The sequence below is a fragment of the Leptosomus discolor genome, chromosome 2, assembly GCF_034619465.1.
Source record: "Leptosomus discolor isolate bLepDis1 chromosome 2, bLepDis1.hap2, whole genome shotgun sequence".
NCBI classification, from domain to species: domain Eukaryota; kingdom Metazoa; phylum Chordata; class Aves; order Leptosomiformes; family Leptosomidae; genus Leptosomus; species Leptosomus discolor.
Genome location: NC_141392.1, coordinates 108,613,088 through 108,631,059, shown reverse-complemented (window position 1 = coordinate 108,631,059; position 17,972 = coordinate 108,613,088). Strand labels below are relative to the sequence as shown.

The following is a 17,972-nucleotide window of genomic DNA, read 5'->3' as shown; positions in this document are numbered from 1 at the left end:
AAAACCTAGAAAGCATAGAGCTCAGTGGGCAACTCTTTGCAGGCAAGCTGTCTGTCTTGCCCTTCTCTTTTAACTTAGTTCGTTTTCTTCCTTTTTTTCCTGAGTCAAGACTAGTCTAGTCTGTTTTTCCTGCTATCCACAGGAGTGTCTGTGGAGTTCAAACTTAAATGGCATTTTCTCTGTGAATAACACTGCTAACATCAGCAGAACATGCGTGGAGCGAGAAACCACTGAACATCAGAAAAAGCATGAGATCTGCTGCACTGCAGATGTACCTTTTTATTTCAATACTAGTATAACCCAAACTTGTATCCTTTTTTACGATTTTCTAGCTTTAGTTTCATCTCTTAACCTTAGCATTTAAAAAAGAAGAAGAAAAAAAATCATTCATGTTTGAAGAAGGACTTTTTATGATTCAGTAACCACTGAGGTTAGACCATAACACTTGATGTGCTGATCAAGGGAGCACTCCCTTCTCAGGACACTAAATCAATTTTACTAAATTATGTTAATATTTAAGCAGGAAAAATACTTAATGATTCCCTCTTATCTAGTCCAGATGGATTGATTTCTTTTCCTAAGAGTGCAGTTTATGAAAATATTGTCTAAACTAACTGTGAGAGTGCTAGAAGAACATACACTGTATGATTCTTATGTATAATTTAAATAGCAATTTCAAGGCTCCAGTTCTACAGCTGTTCAACATATAAAATTCTCACTCAGCTCTGCAGTTGGAGAGGATTCAATAGAAGTGATTCTACAATTGATTTCAGTAGGTGTTTTGACTACAAGGAGAGAACAAAATTGGCCAACAGTATTTGTAAAGTGCTTTTGGATTCTTAGGAGTGAAGGCACTGCAGTATAAATTGTTATAATTTTTACGAGCTGGAGCAGTCTTCCCATACCAAGTTCTATAAGAAGTTTCCCAGTTTTAAAAAATTTGTATCCGCAGTCTCATTCTGTGGTCACCCTGTTAAAGATGAGCCCTCACGTAAACAAGAATATAACATGTAGAACTGACACTGTATATAGCGAGAAGCAGCAGGGATCTGTAATAGAGCAAAAAAGGTTTCAGGGCAAATTCCTTTTTGCATTGCCTCTGGCCTCATGACTTTTGCATTCCAGTCATAAACAGGGGTGACAGCTTCTCTCCGAGACTATTCCGTAGATTGAGGCTAAGGTATTCTCCAAAATTATAGAGGCTTTATGGTCAAAATCCTGCAGAAGTAGGGTTTATAACCTGTAGCTACATTTATGCTAGTGAATTAAACCAGGGTTTGTTCCCTGGATCTGAGGCCAGCTGGCATGATCTGGCCACATCTATGCTATTAAACTCTCTTACTTTCCAAAACAGAGTGGCTGAATCCAAACCGCCTATTGGGAATGATCTTTGGCCCATGCTAATTTCCAAATTGTTCCAGTGATTTTTTGGAAGAGTGCTAGCATTCACCAGCCAAAACCGTGTCAGGGATTTTTTTTCTAACAATTTAACAATACAAACAGCTGAGTTCCAGTGCCTGGACTATGTGCTGACTCTGGTTTAATTTCTTATTCTAGATGGGCTTTCTATCTCTTCCCTGTGCTTTCTATTTCCTAAGCACATATTCTACCTACAGGATACCATATCAGGGGAAAGAGTTTGTCATCTGTCGTCAGAATCAACCTATGAATTCACTTGAGGTCTTGAGTGGACAGAGTTGTCTAATGTGAAATCCTGAGCCAGGTGTCAGAGACACCAAACACATCCCATTTTCACAGTCAAGCTGTAGACAGCTCCTCACCCAGCACACAGGCTGAGTTCAGGAATCTGCCATGGATGGCCAGCTGATGCCAGGTGCCTAACTTCTAGGTACTGTATCTCGTGGTACACATGCCCTCACATCAGTATATTTATTAAAAAGGATTTGAATAAAGTTGCAAGATTTTCCTACATTGTTCCTTACCTTTGCATGACTGAGTAATGTTTGTTTAATCGTATTTGTGCATGAAAGACCATGATATATATCGATATTTATATCTGTTCATTTATATATAAAATACATGCTTAGCAAAAGGCTGGAGGGAGAACATGTGTGCAAGAGATTGACCTAGGGAAAGAAAAGGTAAGTATTTTTGAAAATCTATTGCCATAGTTTCTCACATGTCTTTAGTATTATTTTAAGCATTTTCCATTTGTATGTTACTTTGTATATATCTTTGCTTGTCTTCCTAATGCAAAATAGATTTGTGAAAAAATGCAATATTTTATGTCTCACTGACTAATAATAGTGAAAATACGCAAAAATATCTAGTCACTAAAGCTGTTCTTTGGAGAAGTCTCAGGTCATCATGGCTCTATCAAGATGCACGTTTCAAACAGACAGTCACCTGGGAGGGTTATTTTTGCTGTTGTTATTTCCCCTTTTACAGACACTAATATCCCATTATTCTGTTTTTGGAGCAATTGACATGAACTTCAGGCATAATCAGGATGGATAGGTTTAACAGTTTAAGTAGGTGGATTTCATTAATAGTTGACTTCAGATGAAACTTTCTGCCTGCAGAACTATTGGCTTTGATAACCCACAGCTGATGAATGACCACAGGTAGTTGAGGAAAGCAAAGCTGGTTTCAGGCTATGGCTGTCCATAGCCTAAAAACCAGATAGTAGCAGAAGTTTCCAAGGACATAAATGGGTGGAAGGTGGGCAGTTCTCAGTGATTTTCTACCCTTTTCCTACCCTTCAAAAGAGAATGAAAGGCAATGCACAGCAGTGCTACTGTCAGGGGAATAGTTTGATTCTGGTGTCTAATGAGTATGAGCACTAAAATGCAATGAACAAGGTGAATGAAATTAGGTGAATGAGAGGCAGGTTTTACAGAAACTTAGGGAATATTATTACAATAAGATTATGCAGACAAATGAAGTCTCATCAAGTAAAGGCTAGGTGCAAGTATAAGTTACTTTAGAAACAATTAGACACGAAATAGAAGTTCTTAGTTCTAGTACTGACTTGAAAAAGCAATCTGAACACACAAATTTATTGCAGAGTTTTAATTTGATGCATATTTGACGTCTTAGAGAAAAACTAGTTATGCATATGAAATGCCAAAATGCCACATTAATATGAAACTTAATGGAACAATTATAACTGAGATCTAGATTCTCTTTTCTTGTTATGCATTTCTTGGACTGTCTTGTGCTTGTGTGCAGATGAATCCCATCTCGTTCCCTATGTACCCTTCATTATTTGTTAACATTATAATTTGAGAAAGACTTGTATTTAAAATACATACGAGTCAATTTTGCTTGAAGATAATCATCATCATCTTTTAATTGAATATATAGAGTTGTAGAAAAAGTGATCTATCGTAGACATTTTAGCTTATGTAAATGTCAGAGTAATGTCAATCAACGTAAATGTCAGATTCCAAGGGAAAGGGCCAAGATCCTTTTACTCTGATTATGGTGTGAATTGTCATTTCTAGAGCTGGAGATATTTGTGTGGGGTTTTTTTAGTTGGGTTTTGTTTTTGTTTTGTTACTATTCTATCAAAATTATAATAGGCTATGAAAAGTTTATCTTAAAATTTATGAAACTCCGGGGATAACACTTTAAGTCCAACAAATTAAAATCTTCTGAAATTCTCAGGACCTTAAAGTATAGATTTTAATTGGTACTACATTCTAGCCATTTAGAGTGATCCAACCAGCAAGCATTTTAATGAAAACACAACTATAAACGTATGTGCTTGTGTTAACCCTGTAATGATGCAGATGCGTTTGGGTATCTGGGTGGGTCTGTGTTACCTATGCTCCATGTTTTCATACATTTCTTCTAGTGTTAGACCTAACATTAAAACTTGAGAACATATTAATCAAAACCAAAGTGACAAGTAAATGTTTTTCTTCTTTCCCCCAAACATGTGCTTCTACCCTTTCTTTCACGTAAAACTGAGTCAATACCTGGGCCGCACAGTACCTCCACAGTGACAGTTTTAAGATGTGATAACTTGTGGTTTACCAATCCAAAACCTTTCAAACACTGGATATGGAAGATTCCCAATGTGTCATGCAGAAATTCCCTCTGGCAACAATAAGATCTGATATAGCAGAACTGAAACTCGACTTTCCAATGCAGTAACGACAATTCTCACTCAGGAGGAATCAAACAGAAGACTTCAGCTAGAGAAATTTGAGATTGTGGGGAGATGACCTTAGTCTGTTCTAGAAGATTTCTAGTTTGCCTTTGGTTATACACAATAGGACTTGAATAAACAAAGTCTATGGGAATTAAAAAAATCCAACATAGAAAACACCATGGAATACTCTCACTGCATTGTTTCAAAACCTTCTAAGATACCTTAAGAACACTTTTGGAAACCTTTTTGATATGTACAGAAAGGCTAGTGGTATGATGGCTGTATATAAAGATTTTATTTCAGTGATTTACAATGACCAGCTTAAACTTCCTATTTTTACTACGACATGTCACATTCAAACCCTTACTTCACATCAGTTACACATCTCCATTCACACAGAAAAATACTACAACAGACTTTTAAAATTATATAGATTGCTTTCAGTGTTCTCAATAAGTTGGATAAGTGAAACAGAAGTCATTATTTGTCATCCAAGAAGTGTTTTTTGGAGAAAGGAAACATTACCTCTGTTAGGATAAGGAAAGAACAGGAACAACGGGAAGAGCTGTGCTCAGGGGTCATACAAAATTACATGGAATCTTTTATTTGATGAATTGACTCTTTCCAGGTCTAAAGGCTTGTATTGGCTACAGTCAATTAGAATTTTTCTGTTATTTCCTGGATATTAGAAGTAACCAACAACTCCCTGGTGGGAAGAAAGGAATTATTAGTTGATATTTTCTTTCCTGTGTAAAATTGCAAAAGTATAGACACTAAATATGAGCAATAGAGAGACATGCCTTGTATATTTTTTGCAATATGGGAATATGTCTACTGGCAGGAGCTCTAGAAGGTTAATTTCAGCAATAGATGGCTTGTGTTAATTACAAATTTTGAATTTGTAACAATATAACTCCATCATTTCTATAAAACAATATTTAATATACAACAAACTTTCACTACATAAACACATTAAAAACACCTTTTTATAGTTCCAAGAATCGATTACAGGGTTCTCATAAAAACATTTTCATATCTAGAATCTTAATACAGAATGACTTTTTTTCTATGCCAAAATACATTTAGATGGTAAATTGTTTGTAGAAAAAGATACAGAGAGAAATGGTGTTTGCTGGCATGTAATCCATCTTATTTCATTCTTTCATGGTCAACTTTAAAGCAATGTCTGAAATGTTTTTCATAAAATACTGTGTTTTATCCAGAGTCTTAACCGGGGGGGGGGGGGGGGGGGGAAGGAAGTTAATTGGCTTATTCTCTGTTTCAGTGTCTCTCAAGCATGCCCAGAACAGCACTTACCCTCTGTACATACTACCTTGACCATAACTATTTGTCGAGGGTTTTTCGAAAGATATAACGTTCCCATTGACTTTAAGGTTTGGGTGCCCACAGAATGAAGAGTGGATTCACTATAATAGCTGAACTGCATTTACCAAATGCAACACTGTAAAAAAAAAAATCCACATAAAAACACGTAGGAAGATTGATCACACAATTTTATTAGAGTCTTTTGAACAATTGCATTATGTTGTTCCTTTATTTAAAAACTCTTGCAAAAAAAGACATTGGAGTGGACTGGTTTTAACCCTGAGCATTAACACTGCATATCAAGTACTGTAGTAAAGAAGCTGGTTAAGTTTGTAGCACTAGCACAAGTCACTGATATTAATCCTCTAGGTGATCAGGTTTTTACAAAAAAAATACATAGTTTTCAATAAATAATGCTTAATTTTACAACTTTGATACAGCAATGTCATACACTGTTTTGACACATACTAAACTCTGCATGCTATATAGTCTACTAGAAGACAAAACTTTGCCATGCATTTTCTTTTTCTAGTGCTAGAAAACACTTTGTCCTCCAGTGCATTGCCTCAAGCAGCCTTACCGTCTTCCTTCTCTCACAGCAATAGGCCGTGCACTGGCATGCAAAAACCTCAAGAAAAGGTTTCCCCCCCACCATCACTCAGACTTCTAAACAAAAGTACTTTTCAGCTTTTCCCCCCAAGACCTGGAGTGGCTATGAAAACTAATTTCATGTGGCCTTGAAAAGTCTTTGAAATTACATATTTTAAAAGTGTCATGCTTGAAAAACTGCTCTAAAACATTCAATTTCCCCCACCTGTGGCCATCATGCAACATCATTGAAATGTTGTAACCATCAAAAGTCCCACACTGGAAAACAGGCCTCCATTTTAAAACAGCCCACCAAAAAAATAAAAGGAAATAAGAAAAAAAAAAGTATCACAGCATTTATGTAAAGACTCCAAAACGCCAACATATGTACAAGAGCAAAACCAGATACAAATTGTAAATGAACTAACAATGGCATATAACTCTTCTCCCTGGCTTTGCCAGGAGTTGAGGCAAGTTGGTTTTGGAGATAAGCAGGACGATGGAAACAAAAACAAATTGTGACAATGGGAGTTCCTGGATTAATCATTATTATTTGATCAAATTTCTTCAAGCGGTAAATCGATGTCTTGGTTTTCTTGGAAGTGGGAATTACCAAAATCTAAAACTCTAATTAATATCATATAATTCTGAATCAAACCTGCTTCTGAGTATTCACAAGTCTTAGAAGTTTGGTGCCCTTGCGCCTTTTCATCCTGCAAGATTGCACTTCACAGAAAATCCAGATGTTGTAGCTAACCACAAAAGAAGAAATTTGATTAATTAATAAGGATTGAAACCTCCATTCTCACACTTCCAGGTTGTTGTTCATCATTGAAAACCATTCACCCCTTCTTATCCATATTGCTTTAGGGGTTTCCTTGTATCTACAGAAGTCATTCCTTTGAAATTGCTGTCAATCACAATTTTCTAAGAGTTTTTAAAATATTCCTATCTTTGCACTGGCATAAGTATTGGGTTTTCTAAGAGAATCTCAACCCAAAGAAGGTATTACTTTTATACATGAAATATTACGAACTTTTGTTTCCCTTTTTGTAAGTCATTCTACACTTTCTGCACATTTGTGCTTTATATTGAATATAAAAATAGGTCTTTAAAACTCTATTTACTTTAAACTCACTAAAAAACTACTTGCTTGTGAAATTCTCTTACAAATTCACTGCATCCATGTAGAGAAGATAAAACTAATTAGGCAGTTAATCGGTATAGGTAGTGTGCAAAAAAATTAAGAAAAAACAAAAACAATCACAGCCTTCGATGTGGGTGAGGGGAAAGGAAATAAATCAGAGAAATACAACTGTATGGTAGGGGAAATGTAAGGCAACTCATTGTATTAAGTTTTTGTTATTTTTTTCCTGGCCATGCTTACAAATGAAGGTTAGGAGGAACGAAGACACCTATCCTGCCAGCAGCCCTTGAGGCAAAAACTCCCATTAAGCTCAATGAGAATTTTTTTTTTTTTTTAACCAGTGCAGGTTTAAGGCCTTTCTAGGCAACAACTGTGAAGATGTAAAAAGGAACTTAATGAACTGTGTTGAATATCAATCAAACACCTAAAAATTATATGGCCTTGACTTTGACCCCACACCAGTTTTATCTTGGTGTAACAACAGAGTTGCACTTTCCTGAAACAGGCATGAGTGAAGGATCAGACTGCACACATGCAAATCACATTCAATAGACCTGAAGAAGTTTCATCTGAATGACAGTGAACACCTAAAGAGCATGTAGCACTTAAAGGACACGTCTTTCTACCATATTTGTAAAAGACTGCACCTTAAAGGAAGAAAACATTTCTTAGTTGTGGTTCTTTTAAAAGGAAGAGAGGAAAAACAATCAAAACAGCAAAAGGGGAAAAATGGTTAGTTTACAAAATTGTTCACTTTAAAATCAAAAAGAATCGGCATGTTTGATTAGGTTTCACATGGAGCTGACATCCTCAGTGCTAGCAAGTAAATTGTAAAAAGCTCATTTTTCTCCCTTCTATCATTGAGTCCTGTTACACTTAGGGTAGTATTGTACAGACAAATGCGAAGAATGTGGGGAAAAAAGGCCACGGGAAATGCTAAGCCTGCAACAGGACTGCTCTAGCATGTCAACAAGGATTCTTGTACACTAAAAAATAAAAGGAAAGAGAAACGGAAGGTATGAATATTACTAGATATGACAAAAGCAAAAAAATTTTAAGAGTAGCTTAGCAGATGCTATTTTTCATTATTAGAAGATTGTTTTTTACTCTCACCGAGATCAGCAGGAGCTTAGGCATTCAACAGCATCAAACTTCAGCCCTAACAATGTAGTGGCTTTAACAGAACGCTACCTAATTTTTCCTTGAGCAATACGCAACAATAAACTCTGAAACAAAAGAACTGTCTGGACAAAAAGTTATTTCCCTGCACCATATACCTTCACTCAAAATATTCCTCTGATATAGTATTGTATAATTCCCATCTAGAAGAAAGAAAAGATATACTGTTGAGTGGGTATTATATTCTTTGACTAAAGTAGACCTGTTGCTCTTTTAAAATATGCCTGACTGCTCTATTCTTGGTTCCTTTAAATCAGTTATCTTTGACTAATATTTTAAATGGTAATTTAAAAAACAGCTTCCAAAAATATATGCAAGTCAAAACTTTTGTAGGCTGAGACACAGACCTTATTACAATGCAAACTAAATGCAGCCTATATTTGACCATAATCATTCATAACTCACTGAACATCTGTAAAGCACAAATGTTTAATGACACTGCCTATTATCACTTTAATAAACAAGGATGCATATCAGAAGAAAGGGACTGGAAGAGTAAGTCCCTATACTCTCATGATAGCTTGAAGAATTACTAAGAGAATTTTGGCTCAGTTTTAAGACTTAGAACCTGATCAACTTACTCCATCACCCTAGCCCAAGAAGGGATTTTCGATAGCAGGATAGTGAATGGCTAGGCTAGAGCACTTCAGTGTATCTATTTTCTTTCACTTTTTTTGCCTTAGAAGAGATAAATGTCATTTGTTTTCAATCTGATTTCTAAGTTATTACATGGAGAACACACTAATCATTTGAGACCAAAAACTGAAAATTCAAGAAACTCTGTTTTATTGAGGACTATCCATTGCCAAGGATATCTTGTATATTGTAATTAAGTTTGTTTTAAAACACAGTTTCTCATAAAGAATTATCACAATGCAAGACATAAATTTGAGTTCCCAGATATGCTATATCTCTTTTCTGATAGGAAAGATTTAGGCCAAACAACTTTTATTTAGAATCATGAGTGTTTTATTATTATTATTATTATTAGAAAGAGATCAGATTATATTAATCATTTTACTACCAGTTTAACTAACCTAAAGTAAGATATCTCACCACTTAAATGCCTAAGTTGTCTTTGATTAAACATAACATGCATGCAGGTTTTAATGTTATGTTTTATTATGCCTTACAAATGTGTATGCAGGATTTCCATTTCAGCAAGTCTGAAAGCCTGTAGCAGTGGTTGCCATCAAAATACCAGCACAGTGAATTGTCCCTGTAAACAGCTGGATCATTAATTAGTGGAGAAAAAAAAAATTACCAATGCCTATCAGATAAAAAGTAAACTTCTTGAGAAACAAACTTCCACCTTGTGAGTCTGTTTATTGCCATCAGCAGTTATTTCAGAGCACACAACTGAAATCTGATGGCTCCTAAGGTAAAAAAAAAAAAAAAAAAAAAAATGCACACTGACAAAGTCTGCTCCCCTATAGCAGAAGCTCGTACCCCCCTTCCTTCCCACGCCCCCGCCCGGGGCGGCTCCGGAGAGGGGCCGGAGCCGCCCGCCGGGCCCAGCACTGCCCCGGGGCGGAGGAGGTGCAGCTCCGCTACTCCGCGCATCTCCGCGTCAAGTCTCGCCCAGGCTATTCATCAAAAAAGGGAGAGAGGGACGGGGGGGGTGGGGAAAGAAAAAAAGAGCAGCGGGGAGAGCACCGGGAGCGGGGGGGGGGGAGCCGCGTCCCCCGCGGCGGCGACGGGAGCGGGCACCGGGCCCCGCCGCGCCCCCTGCCCGGAGCTCACCTCCCTGGCAATGGGATGCGAGGGGCCGGCGGGCGGCCCTCAGGGAGCCGGGCTCACTCACGGCCGGCTGGGGAGCGGGGGGAAGGCAGGAGAGCCAAAAATACCCGGGGCGAACCAACCTGCCGTCGCCCGGCCCGGAGCCAGCGAGCCCCGGACCCGCCTGACGGCGACCCACGCCGCCGGCGGGCATCCACCGGGGCCTCCGGAGCAAAATCGGGGGGAAAAAGGCGACGGGAGGCGGAAAGAAAAAAAAAAAAAAAAAAAAAAGGAAAAGCAATCCTTGCTCTCCTTCCCCCCTAGCTATGGTCATGCACAACAGCCTACAGCTACCGCTCCTCCGCAGGCGAGGGGTGACAACATGGCATCTCCAGCGTTACTTCTACAGACACTAATAGCGATACGAGTTTCTATCAGTTCCAGCTGATTTATTAAAATTGTCAAGATACAGACTTTCAGCATTAAAAAAAAAAAAACAGGCTATGATGTTGACAGTGCACAAGTCTGCTTTTGCCATCATTTGCTACAAAATATGCAGATGGTCTGTACTTTAGATTATATTGCACAACATGAGAAACTTTTTTAACTATGTGCCTTTTTTTCTTTTTTTTTTTTTGCTAAAATCGAGAATCCAGTTTCATACCTTCCATCTGGGGCCCCATCCACATATCACAGCGTATGAGATACATAAAGTCCTACTATAGTACAGTACATATACAATCTTTTAAACTAAGATAACAGCTCTGAGGTCTATATCACCATTTTCAATAAATCTTTACCTACAAATATTGAACAAATCTGAACTATAGCTGTACAAAAAAAGTGTTTGTTTTTTTTTAAAACCACAAGGCCTTTAGATGCAAGGATTATTTTTTTAAAATTTTTAATCCTTTTAAAACCAGGACGTAACGTACCAACAAACTTGCATGCTAAAAACAGAGAAAAAAAAGAAAATAAAAGGGAAGAAGTGCCTGAAAAGTCTTACTGAAAAAACACAGCAAGAATGTTCCCTTTTCACTGTACAAAAATACGCCTGAAAATATATTAATTTTTAAAAAAGACTGAGGTCTGTTATGTATCAAAAATGTTTCAATACCTTTTTGTACTGAGGTCTAGGCTGTCTGGTATTCAATCAAGGAGGTATAAGGGAACAAGTTACAAAAAAAAAAGTTGGCAAGTAGAAATCACATTTGTAAAACCATAAACAATTTGATCTGAAAAGTAAACTCTGATCTTAAGTCAGTTCAGTTATTTGTAAGCGTTTGTACAGTCTGCATTTTTTCAAGCTCCCTGCAGCTTTGTTAAGAATCGGATGCATAGAAGACATCAGTTTTCTCCCTCCAAAAAAAGTTGCAATGGTCCCTTTCGGAAAAAAAAAAAAAAAAAAAAAAAAAAGAAAATCAGAACAGTTCTTTAAGATCTCTCACGGGAAAAAAAAAAATCCACAAACCCCCTTGAGTAACAGTTGTGCTGCCAAAAGACTTCTTTGCAGACCATCTTCCAGACTTCAATCAGAGACCGACAAGCTTCAAACAGCGCCTTCTGTATCATTTTTTTCCCCCAGTCCCATTTGCCTTTGCTGTTGTTGTTGTGATCACCAAATGCAATAAAAATTAAAAAAAAAAAAACACAAAAATTAAAAAAAAATTAAAATCACAACTCCCGGGCTCGGAACTAACTTCGAGATTATTTTTTTTAAAAGAAAACAAGACTTTTTTTTTTTAATCATCAGCATCATCAGCATCATCATCATCATCATCACCGGCGTCGCGCCGCTCCAGCTCCGCCGCTGCCTCGCCGCCCGCCCTCTCCGCCGCCCCCGCTCAGTACGTGAACACCAGGTCGGAGAAGTTCGCCTCCAGCCAGTCGCCCGCGATCATCTCGCTCAGCTCCGGGGTGCAGTAGTCGGGGAACTCGAAGTGGGAGCCGAGGCTGCCCTCGCTGAAGGAGTCCAGGTCCTTGTCCACCAGCGAGAGGGAGAGGTTGCCGGCGGCGGCGCCCGCCCCCAGCTCGGCGGCGGCGTGGCCGTGCTGGGAGAAGTTGAGGCTGAGGTCGAAGAGCAGGTCGTCCGCCTCCTCGCTGCCGGCCGACGAGGTGGAGATGGACCGGGAGGAGGCCGGGGAGAGGCCGGGCGGCTGCTGCGGTGGCGGCGGGCCCTGCTTGGTGATGTTCTTGAAGCTGTAGTAGAGTCTGCTGCCGCCGCCCGCCGCCGCGGCGCCGCCCCGCACCTCCTCGTAGAGGCTCGCCCCCTCGGTGGACTCCGCCGAGGAGCTCAAGGTGGGACTCGCCGGCACTTTGGCCACGTTGTACCGCCGCAGCTGCTGCGGCCCCGGCTCCTCGTCCTCCTCCTCCTCCTCTGCCTCCTGCTTGATCCGCAGCTGCAGCTCGTCCTCGTCCTCCTCCTCATCCTCCTCCTCGTCCATGAAGACACACTTGACCGTCTTGCTGCTCACTTTCAGGGTGCCGAAGACGTACTCGTCTCCCGCGTAGTCCCCGTGGTGGGCGGCTTTGGCTCCCGGCTTGGGGGGCGAGGAGGCGGAGGAGGATTTCAGCTTGCTACACTTCTTGCTGGAGCTCTTGGCGCTTTTGCTGCCGCCGCTGCTGGTGGGTGCGTTTTTCTCCGGACTTTGGCTGGCATTGGGCTTGGCCGACGGGTCCATTTTGGGCTTTTTCCTGGGCCGGTATTTGTAGTCGGGGTAATCGGCCATGTGCTTGAGCCGCAGCCTCTCCGCCTCCCGGATGAAAGGGATCTTCTCGCTGTCCTTCAGCATTTTCCACCGCTTGCCCAGGCGCTTGGAGATCTCCGCGTTGTGCATGTCCGGGGACTGCTCCATGATTTTTCTCCTCTCGATCTTAGACCACACCATGAACGCGTTCATCGGTCTCTTTATGTGCCCCGACGCCGTTTTGCACCAGTCCGGATCGCTCTCGTCCAGAGCCACCGGGCTGCAAGCCATGAACTCGCCCTCTTCTGTGTCCATCGCTTCCCGGGGCAGGTTGCTTTCCGCCTCCGTACTTTCCGCTTGCTGCACCATGGTGGGCTCTCGCCGAAGCGCCGCTCTTCCCGCCGCGCCGCTCCCCTCCGAGCCAACAAAGCCGCTGCTCCGCCGCCCCCTCCCACCGCCGCCGCCGCCGCCGCACCTTGCCCCTGCTGCGAGCCGAGCCGAGCTCTCCGCCGCGCTGCAAGGCGGAGCCCGCGGCGCGACCGGCGGGCGCTGGCTGCTGGCTGCTGCCCGCAGCCCCGGCGGCCCGCTGCGGCCGGGCCGGGCTGGGGCGCGGCTGGGCTGGGCTGCTGCGCTCGGCGCCGCGCTCTGCCCGTGCCCCGGCCTCGCGCCGCCGCGCGCCCTGCCCCAGCCGCGCGCGCTCCCCCTTCTGCAAAACTCCCGGCTCCTCGCCCAACTAGTTATCAGCGTTTCATATGGGTGACATCACTCCCGCCGCCGGCCAATGGCGACGCTCGGGCGCGCCCACCGACACGCCCACCGCTTTTATCAGCTGCCCCCCTCCTCCTCCTCCTCCTCCTCCCGCCCCGCTCTGACACACCCCCTGCGCGGGGGGCGGCGGGGGAAGGAGGAGGAGGGGGGGGGGGGGGGAGCCGCTGGCGCTCGCCGGCGCTCGCCGGCCCGTCCCTCCGCCCGGGAGGCGGCGGCGCCGCTGCTATGGGGGGCTTCGCCCGCTGGCCTCGCCCGCTGGCTGCCGCCGGGCGCGGAGCGGTACGAGGCGAGCTGGTGAGGGGGGGGTCGGCGGCAGCGGCTTCCCCCCCGGCCCGGTCCCCTCAGGAGGCCGCGGGGCCCCGCGCGGCTCGGGGCGGCGGGCGGCAGGGGGCGCTGGCGCTCTGCGGCCGCCGCAGCGGCGGCGTGACGGCCTCTCTGGCGGGAGCGGGGCTGGGGCCGGGCGGCCGGTGTCTTCCCCGCCGCCTCTCCCTGCTCCTCCGCCGCGGGTGCGTGGGGCGGCCCTCGCCGAGGGGTAGTGCCTTCCGCAGCGCGGCCGCGGTGGTCGGCGACGCGGGTCCGCCCACGGCCGTCTTCCTCGCCGCAGCGGGGCCGGGGCCGTGAATCTCCGGAGGAACGCGCCAGACGCTTCGGTTCCCTGCCCTCACGGCCCCCGGAGGGCTTGTTTCGGTGGCTTGTCGGTAGCGAACGGAGCTGGGAGGCCGCAGGGCCCGGCACGCTCCTGGGGCGGGGGGATCCGGTCGCCTGTGGATGCGGCCGGTGCTTCGGCAGCCCCGGCCTGCTGGGCGGCGGTGCCCGCCGCTCCTCAGGGGCGGGCCAGCACGGGCGGCCTGCCCGGGGCGGGCAGGAGGTCCCCCGCTGTGCCCAGGGAAGGCCCGGGCTGCCCGCGGGAGGTAAGCCGGGTAAAGGAGGTCATCGCACCCACCTAGAAGCATTTCCCGCGTGGTGTAGGGCAGAGGATAAAGGCGGTTTCTACAAAGTAAGGGGTGAGAACTTGCAGAAAGCATTGAAGAGTGCTGATTTTTTGTTTTGTTTTATTTTCCAGAAAGCATCCAGTTATTCAACGATGTTGTGGTTATTGCAGAACACATGTAGTGGATCCAGCTATTCCGGATAATCTCATGTTTGTTTTCATCTCAGAATTTATGAAATCCAGAGCCGGCGGTGTACTCATCTGTGGTCATTTTGCTTTGCAAAACGTGTGTTGAAAATGAATTCACGTACTGTTTTGTGGGTCCCTTTTTGTTTTTCTAGCTACTGTTTACAGTTATCAGGAAGACAGAAGTTTAATAAGTTTTGTGATGGTTGCTGGCTGGATGCAGACTTGATGGCAGTGAGAGAGATGAGCCCTGGCACAGCCTCTCCTCTGTCAGAGCGCATCCTATGAACTGGTGCTAATGGGGCAGCATGTCCCCTGGTACATCATCCTTGTAATTAGCACAGTGGTTCATTTTCCTCAGGCCACAGCAAAATTACTGTGTTTGGATGATGTGACTATGATATCATAGGGCTGCAGAGTGACTAGTGCTATTACAGGAACAACAACAAAAAAAAAAGACACTCACCTCTTAGCTTCATGGATACATTAGGGCTACCGGGTCTCAGCGGCACTTGTCAGGATTCAGGAGCAGTTTGAAGGAGTAGACAAGAGGCAGATACGTAGTGTCTTGTCGCTTCCCCTGCCTGACCCCAGCTGGGCGTACAGAGCAGAGAGAAAGGAAAGGGCATAGCTTAAGAAGGTTTGGTTGCCTCATTGTAAAGATGGATTTTTAAAAATACTGTTCTGCCCTACTCTTGGTGCCCCCAGGCGGGATTCTTCCTCTGAGGCTTGCTGCCACCTCTCTCTTTCCTTTTGGTTGCACCTGGTGGCACAATGTAGCCCCATAATAATGTTTATCCTTTTAGAGACAGGAGGTAAAATGGAAAATTTGCCTGGCAGGGTTCTCAACCTGTCATAAATTGTTACAATTTAGAGAAACCACACGAGGAGAGGGTACAGTACCTTCGGGAGTGCCTGAATTCCTGCCGCAGCTGTGGTCAGCTGTGGTCTCTCTGAGGAGGGCTGCTGGCAGGGCAGGGCATTCCTTCCGAGAGGGCTGTGAATTTGGCACTTTCTGCTTCGGCTGGGTGAGGACTCTCTCAGATCAGGCACACTGTAGAGCCATCTGTGTCGCAAGGGTTCCAGAAAGGGTGAGAGTATGTTTCTCATGAGGATGGCATGGACAGGAGTCTCGGGAGATACGTGGCTGGCTGGCTGGCTGCCGCCAGGGAAGGCAGCTTTATTGCTGCTAGAACTCTTACTAAAATGATAGCATGGTACCGAGCATCTCAGTTAATCCTATTTCTTAATATTTTTCTGTAAATATCAGGATTCAGATTAGAAAAAAAATTGCCCCTGTGAGAAATTCTGATGTTTTTACACATTTTTTGAATCCAGATAGAAATAATGGTGTAGTTTCACAAAATGAAACATGTCAAAATGTTTTCGTTTGTTGTTGATGTTTCAACTTTTATGGGAGATTTCATTATGTCATGTAATTACATCAAACTCAAGCTGATGAAATGAAAATTGAATGTTTCCTCAATTTCCTGTGAAATGAATCAAAACAATGAATTTTTCTAAAATACTGTTATTTTGTCGAATCATCATTTTCCAAGAGCCATGAACTATTTTGGAAAGTTTTCAGTCAATTGTAATGGAAACCATATAATCAATATTGGTAAGACTTTCTGGTTATGAGGACTCCACCAGTGTGACAGAATCTGACATTTAACACATTAAGATCAGGTAAAGCTTTGGTGTAGGTTGAAGCCACCATCTTTACAACAGACTTCGTCTGGGATGTTTCTTCTCCTTCACGTGTGTTCCTGTGAGGAAGCATATTAATACTATGGGCATCACATAACTTTTGTAAATCCCATTTTTCTAGTTTTTTGGTATATCTCGTTTTCTGAAGTGTCTTGGCAGCATTTCAATTTTTCCTCAAAGTGATCTTTTAAATATAAACAGCATTACTGTTCTCTCATGCTTGTTAACGTTATGTTCTGATTGTTTTATGTTTTATTTTGAAGGGTAGTACTAGGAAAATAATAAAACTGAGAACAGACTGATAAATAATAGCCACACTCAAGAAAAAATTATCTTGAGGATTTTAGAAATCTGATTAAAACATGCACATGAATAAGTAGATATTACTGTTAAAATGAAATAATTTACTGTTCTAAAAGCAGTTCAGTAATTGTATGTGTGCGTGCGTGCATATTCCTATTAGAGCACAGCAGTTAGAGATAACAGCCCACTACTCATTCTTTTGAAATTCAAATGAATAATCATCTTTCCATTATCTAGGTCAATAGAAGGCTGGGTTGCCCCAGAAAGTGGGAGAAAACAGGTAAAACAGAATTCACTAGGGAGCTTAATGCTTGTCCCCTTGGATGGAGGCCGTTTTTGCTGGTCTGCGTCTACACTGGGCTTCCTAGTGCTCCAGTTCAGGGTGGACATCTTATCCTGAGTGCAGTGCAGCATGAATATATAATGCCAGTGAAAGCACTGAGGTTTCTGAGCCAAGAAGCTGGCGAGGTGCCTCCAAAGGCCTGAAGCTAGCCAGCAGAAAACGCTTTGCGGAGGAATATAGGCCCTCCGTATGTGGCCCTGTGTGCTTACATCCGTCTCCATCGGTGCTTAAGAAGATGAAGTGATCCATCTTTTTGAGAGACTGACCTTATGCTTTTCTTGCAAGATTTTGACTACCAAACAAGAATTAAATATGGGCAAAAAAGTTCATTGTTGAAGAAACAGTGTTTTAGAAAAAGCAGAGGATATTCTCTCTCCTTGGAGTGCCTGCTGTCTGTGTTAGATTTAAGTAAACTGAAAGCCAAGATTTTTACTGTGCTAACTCTGAAGACAAATAGTACTATGAGTGCACTGTTCCTTCAGTTATTTATTTCTGTGCCTGTTCTGAATTGTGCTGCAGATTTTGTCTGGAGAGCCCAAAATGACTTTGCATGGGGAACGTGTGGGAAAACTGGAGTTACGCACCTTCTGCAAGGTGTGGGAAGTGGTTTCAAGCACAAGCTGTAGATTCAAAATGGAGGAAGAAAGAATTACAGTGTCAAGAGGGTTTTGTCTTAAAAGGAAACGTACAGTGAATCCTGAACAGAGGGGTCACACCTGAGGTTATATCACAGACACACTTCCTGGGGATCTTTTCTGGAATAAACATAAATTCCTTGAGTCTTGCACTCATGAGGAAAAAATAAGCTATGGTCTTACCTTGTGTTAGCTAACACAGGATAAAATAGTGAAAAAGCACATAGGCTCTGCTGTTTAAGGTTTGGTAAGTCTTCCAGTCCCTGGAGTTCTCATCTTGAGCTGCCAATTCACAAGAAAAATTCAACTTCCTTGTTACCGCTAGGAAAA

General features: G+C 43.1%; 1 protein-coding gene across 1 annotated transcript; it reads right to left on the bottom strand.

Annotated features, from left to right (window-relative positions):
• Window positions 1-11,923: 11,923 nt before the first annotated feature.
• Window positions 11,924-13,135, bottom strand: SOX11 (SRY-box transcription factor 11). The gene has a single exon (XM_009961183.2). The coding sequence runs from the start codon at window positions 13,133-13,135 to the stop codon at window positions 11,924-11,926; it is 1,212 nt and encodes a 403-aa protein (XP_009959485.2).
• Window positions 13,136-17,972: the final 4,837 nt, after the last annotated feature.

Excerpts from the sequence above, each read along its gene's own strand:
- SOX11 (XM_009961183.2), bottom strand. The coding sequence starts at position 13,135 with ATGGTGCAGCAAGCGGAAAGTACGGAGGCGGAAAGCAACCTGCCCCGG.